General features: G+C 69.7%; 2 protein-coding genes across 6 annotated transcripts; one reads left to right on the top strand and one right to left on the bottom strand.

Moving 5' to 3' along the window:
- The first annotated feature begins 365 nt into the window (after nt 1-365).
- On the top strand, nt 366-1950 carry LOC120860790 (protein PAXX-like). Of its 4 annotated transcripts, XM_040236511.1 has the most exons (7): nt 366-582; nt 652-712; nt 940-989; nt 1069-1259; nt 1341-1415; nt 1576-1660; nt 1759-1950. In XM_040236511.1, the coding sequence occupies exons 1-7, from the start codon at nt 470-472 to the stop codon at nt 1796-1798; spliced, it is 615 nt and encodes a 204-aa protein (XP_040092445.1). In that variant the 5' UTR covers nt 366-469; the 3' UTR covers nt 1799-1950. The 4 variants fall into 4 exon arrangements, with proteins under 4 accessions (XP_040092445.1, XP_040092444.1, XP_040092446.1 ...); XM_040236510.1 differs by having other exon boundaries at nt 1576-1950; XM_040236513.1 differs by lacking the exon at nt 940-989 and having other exon boundaries at nt 416-582; nt 1109-1259.
- Nucleotides 1951-2055: 105 nt separating this feature from the next.
- Nucleotides 2056-4371, bottom strand: LOC120860787 (chloride intracellular channel protein 3). Of its 2 annotated transcripts, XM_040236504.1 has the most exons (6): nt 4323-4371; nt 3465-3574; nt 3267-3392; nt 3045-3151; nt 2794-2969; nt 2056-2711 (listed from the first exon to the last, which is right to left on the bottom strand). In XM_040236504.1, the coding sequence occupies exons 1-6, from the start codon at nt 4356-4358 to the stop codon at nt 2553-2555; spliced, it is 714 nt and encodes a 237-aa protein (XP_040092438.1). In that variant the 5' UTR covers nt 4359-4371; the 3' UTR covers nt 2056-2552. The 2 variants fall into 2 exon arrangements, with proteins under 2 accessions (XP_040092438.1, XP_040092439.1); XM_040236505.1 differs by lacking the exon at nt 3267-3392.
- Nucleotides 4372-5045: the final 674 nt, after the last annotated feature.

The raw sequence follows: 5045 nt of genomic DNA, 5'->3' as shown, positions 1-5045 counted from the left end.
GCGGAGGCTAGGGGGAGGCCGCAGGGACCGGGAGTGGGAGGTCAAAGAGATCTGAGGCCAAAGTGGTGGCCGGCGGGGCCTACGCCCCCTAGGGCTTGCGCCAAGGGGGGAGCCCCGGACTCAGCGGGGACAGGGGGCGCGCAGAAGGGAAGGTCCAAAGAGGCGCCCAAGTGTGCGCCGGGGGGCCGAGCCCCAGACGGTGACCAGGTTCGGTGAGAGCAACCCGGGAGCCAGAGCCGTGCACGTGGCCCCGCCCCACGGCGCAGGCTCCGCCCCGGGCCGAGCCCCGCCCCAGCCCGCGCCGCTCCGGAAGCCTTTAGCCCGCGCAGGCGCCCCGGGTCGGCAGGCGCCCCGGGTCGGCAGGCGCCCCGGGTCGGCAGGCGCCCCGGGTCGGCAGGCGCCCCGGGTCGGCAGGCGCCCCGGGTCGGCAGGCGCCCCAGCCCCGGATCCCTCCGCCCGCCGCGGCGCCATGGTGCCGCCGCCTCTCTGCACGCTGCCGCCGGGCCCCGGACCCCCGCGCTTCGTGTGCTACTGCGAGGAGGAGGGCGGCGGGCCCGGGGAACGCGGCGGCTTCAACCTCTGGTGAGTAGTGGGTCCCGCGGGGCTGCGAGGGGTCGCGGGCGGCCCGGCCTGACTGCCTCTGCCCCGCAGTGTGACGGACGCCGCGGAGCTCTGGAGCACCTGCTTCACGCCGGACCGCCTGGCGGCCCTGGTGGGTAACGCGGCTCCGGGGTGGCCGGGAGGCCCCCCTGCACCACACAGCTGCAGCGCGGACCGCCTGTGGGCTCTCAGGGGGCGGCCTGGAATTTCCCAGAAGTACCTGGGCACCCTTCCCGCGGCCCTGCAGCTGTCCCGGGAGGCTGTGGTCGTGCAGATTGAGGGTGTCCCCAGAGGCCGTAGGGTCTCAGGCCCCTGATGACCAGCCCTTGTGCCCTGTAGAAAGCCCGTTTTGGCCTCAGTGCAGCTGAAGACATCGCCCTCCGATTCAGGTGAGTCTCTGAGCAGAGAGGCAGGGTGGGTGGGGAGCAGTGGATGTGGCCACGGTGCTCAGCCCCGCTCCTTCCCCAGGGCAGCCTGCGAGCAGCAAGCTGTGACTCTCACCCTGCAGGAAGACAGAGCGTCCCTGACCCTTTCAGGGGGACCCTCGGCGCTGGAACTTGACTTGTGCAAAGTGCCAGGCCCAGAGGCAGCCTCCAGGTTGCAGACACTGACGCTGGGCCTGGCGGAGCGTGTGTGCAGCTTGGAGCGGCAGTTGGCAGGTAGGTGGGGGTGAGAATCCCCCACCTAGGCTCACTAGGGTCCACCAGGCCGGGCCTGCATTCCTGCTTTCCACCCCCCAGCTGCTGCAGCGGAGGAGACAGCTACCAGCCCCAGGAAGAGCGCCTGGCAGGCGGGGCCTCATCTCTTCTTACCAGGTAAGCCCTGTCACTTGTGACTCGGTTTGGCACCCCGCTGACTCTGCTGGGACTCAAGAACAAGCCTCAAAGTCCAGAGAGGGGCTCTGTCCTCGTGGGAGGGGGTCGTGGGCCTGGGGTCTTGCTGGACTCAGGAGCCCCCGCCCTCCTGTTTCCCCAGACCCAGATCCTCAGAGAGGTGGCCCTGGACCTGGGGTCAAGAGGCGGTGTCCAGGGGAGTCTCTCATCAACCCCGGCTTCAAGAGGTGCCCCCCCCACCCCCCGTCCCTCCTGTGCCCAGGGTCCAGCGTGGACCCCGCCCGCCCCTCCACACCCCACAGCGTCATCCCTTCTTCTCTCCCAGTAAGAAGCCGGCAAGTGGTGTAGACTTTGATGACGCCTGAAGGCACCACGGAGTCAGGACAGTGCCTGAGAGGCGAGGGCAGGGGCAGCCCCCTGGACCTCCCGCCGGCACCTGCCCAGCCTGCTGCCAGGCGCGAACAAGGCCACTCCTCCAGCCCCTTCCCCATCAAATAAACATCTTCATCTGGCGAAAGTCATGAGGTGATGGCCAGACGCTGGCTCCCGGGTCCGCGGGCCGGGCATGGGGCCGGGTCAGGCTCTGCGCTTCCTGGTGAGACTGCCCACCTCTCTATCCCTGCCTACCTGTCCCTGCTTGGCATGCCCAGGAGCCCAGCCAGCTGTGCAAGGGTGGGGCTCTGAGAGGCTAGAAACCTTGTTCCTGCTGCTAGGGCACACGCCTCAGTGGTGCAGACCTCACACGATGGCCAGGGAGGTGGGGGTGGCCTGCCTGCGCTTGGGCAGAGCTGAGGAATGTGGGGCCCGCCCTCTGGCCCGGAGTTGCCCATACGGGGCTTCCCTCCCCACCCTCCCCAGCCATCCTGCAGCCCCACCCTGGCCTGACTGGTTTGGGAGCCCAATCCAGTCCCGCCATCCCCGAGGAGTAGGGAGATGGCCCGCACCCCGCCCACCGGCTTCTTTGCCTATCCTTGTGGGTTGTTGTCTGGAGTTGAGCGGCCCACGGTGGGCGTTTGGGAGTGGCAGAAACTGAGGGCCTCTGGTCCCTCCGATGCCCCTTCGTGCTCACTGGGGCAGAGGTGCCTTTATGGGGGCTGCAGTGGGCAGGTGGCGGGGGCGCTAGCGGGGGCGCACGACGGGCCGGTACGCCGCCAGGATCTCGGCGCTGTGGGGACACGTGTACTTGAACTCCTTCTCCTGCAGGGCGCAGTCCAGGTAGCGGCGGACGCCGCGCAGCTCAGCGGGGATGGGAGCTTGGCGGAAGTGCGCGCACACCGTCTGCGGGCGAGGGGCGCCGTCAGGGTCTCTGGCGGGTCTGCCCGGCCCGGCCCGGCCCGGCCCGCCCCGCCCCAGCGCTCACGTTCACGACGTGCAGCTTGGGTAGCAGGCCGCAGTCGGCCAGCGTGAGCTGATCGCCGTCCAGAAAGCGGCGGCGGGACTCGCGCAGCTGCGGCGCGAGCCCCAGCTCGTGCTCCAGGGGCGCGCGCAGGTAGCTGTCCAGCTTGGCGAGGGCGCGCAGCAGCTGCTGGTACAGAGCTGAGGGGGAGGGGCCTGGTGAGGACCGGCCAGGGCGCCTCTCCCCCCACCCTCGCCGCGCCTCCAGACCCTCACCGTCGTCCTGTGCGGGCACCGGGTTCTTGATGAAGGCGGAGAACTTGTGGAAGACGTCGCTGCCCGCTGCGGCAGACTCCCTGTATCTGGGCGCCAAGCTGGGGAATCTGGAGGGGGAGGGGTGCGGGTCAGAGCCTGCGGCCCCTTCCTGGCCCGCTCTGCCCTTCCTGGGCTCTGCCCGGGGGTGGCCTGTCCGCGGGCCCCTCTGCGCCCGGCCCTCACTCTGGGGGCCCCAGCGTCTCCTCCAGAAACTCCTCGATCTGCAGCGTGTCGGTTTTGGCGTCGCCGTCGCAGAGCAGGATGGGCAGCTGGGAGCCTGGGGCGAAGTCCTTCAGCACCTCCGGGGACCTGTGGGCACGAGGCAGGGCGGGAGGTGGCTGGCAGAGGAGCGTGAGGCCAGGGTCCCGGGGCAGGGCTTACCTGCGGGTGTCCACAGTGGTGAGTGTGAAGGGCGCGCCCTTGAGAAGCAGAATCATGAAGAGTCTCTGGCATGAGGGGCAGTGGCCCACGCTCTCGCCGTCCTCGCTGGCCTGGAGTGGGGGACACGGGGCTGCCAGGGCAGGGGGCACACCCAGGACCCCTGTGGGCTCCTGCTGCCCAGAGGCCAGAGCAAGCCCAGGGCTCCCGCTCTCTCAGGCACAACCTCGACAAGTGGCCGGTGAAGGCCCTTAACTTGGTCCCTGGGAGGAGGGGTCTGTGGAGCTGCCAAGGGCCTGGAGGCTGGGCAGGAGGCCAGGCTGAGGGGTGCAGGGGTGGGACCCTGGCTGTGGGGTCTGGCCCCTTGACCCTTATCTTCAGAGCCTGGGCAGAGGCCAGGCCCCTGGGCACCAGGCCCTGCAGGCTGGTCATAAGGGTGGGTCGGGCCAATGGAGCTGTTTTCTGAGTGATTCATCCCATCCAGCTGGGCACCTTGCTGCCCTGGGCTCCAAGGGTGGGAGGAGGCCAGTCCCTTCGCAGGGATCGCAGATCTGGGCACTGAGGGGGCTGCCTGGCACAGCCCCTGAGCCCCGGCCTCAGGCTACCTGCCTGGTGCAACCCCTAAGGGGCCTTTTTTTCCAGGAGAATGGGGCCACCTCAGCCCTTTTGGGGATGGCGTGCTCTCCCTTCTAATGCACCCCCTGTCCCCCCCACCCAGTTACACAGCCTGCACGAGACAGCCTGAGCCCACTGCCTCAGGGGACACAGCCGCAGACCCCCCCCCCCCCAGCCTGCCCCAGAAAGTAGAGCCCCACAGAGCACCCCTCCCCGGGACCTCCCCCAGCCCAGGCAGCCTGGCACCTTGACGAACAGCTGGAGCTTGCCGGTCTCAGCCATGGTGGGAGCCGCGGCCGCAGGGCCTGGGCGGGCCGGGAGCGCTCTTTAAGGTTCTCCGAGCGCCCCGCCCTCCCCAGCCCAGGCCCGCCCTGTAGGTAGTCACCTCGGCCGGGAAGGCTGCCAGGCTCCTGCGGGGCGGGCACAAGGGAGCTCAGACCGAACCGAAGCCCCCAGGGGTCCCGGGGGAGGGAAGGGGACAGAGTGATGGAGGAGGAGGCAGTGGGCGGCGGGGGCAGCTCTGGGTCAGGGTCACCCCCACCGGGAACCCCGCCGCCCTCCCCCCAGTGGACGCCCCGGAGGCCAGGGAGCGGGGGAGTTGGGAATAGCCTGGCCACAGCCTCAGTTTCCTCACCTGCCGACCAGGGCGCCTCAAGACTGGGAAGCCACTTGGAAGGGACGCCCCCTCCCCACCTGTGAGCTGTCCCCGGGGCGCGCCCGCCCACCGCACGCCCCTGCCTCTCCCCTGTGCGGTCGGGGCGTGTTTCTCCGGGTCCTTAACCTTTGGAAAGAAGAGCTCTTGGTGTTAGAAGCCACAAGTTTCTGACCCACGGGAACCGCCCTCCTCTCGGACTGGAAGGAAGGGACAGAAGAGGCTGGGGGTGGGCAGCCTCCCAGGTGCGCGCACACCTGCCCAGTAGCGGCCGCTCGCAGCGTCTCGCGCTCGGGGCGGGCTGTGGAGGCGCCGCG

Source organism: Oryx dammah, unplaced genomic scaffold (assembly GCF_014754425.2).
Source record: "Oryx dammah isolate SB20612 unplaced genomic scaffold, SCBI_Odam_1.1 HiC_scaffold_11202, whole genome shotgun sequence".
Lineage (NCBI taxonomy): Eukaryota > Metazoa > Chordata > Mammalia > Artiodactyla > Bovidae > Oryx > Oryx dammah.
The sequence above is the reverse complement of the archived record's forward strand: the minus strand, read 5'-3'. Positions and strand labels throughout refer to the sequence as shown.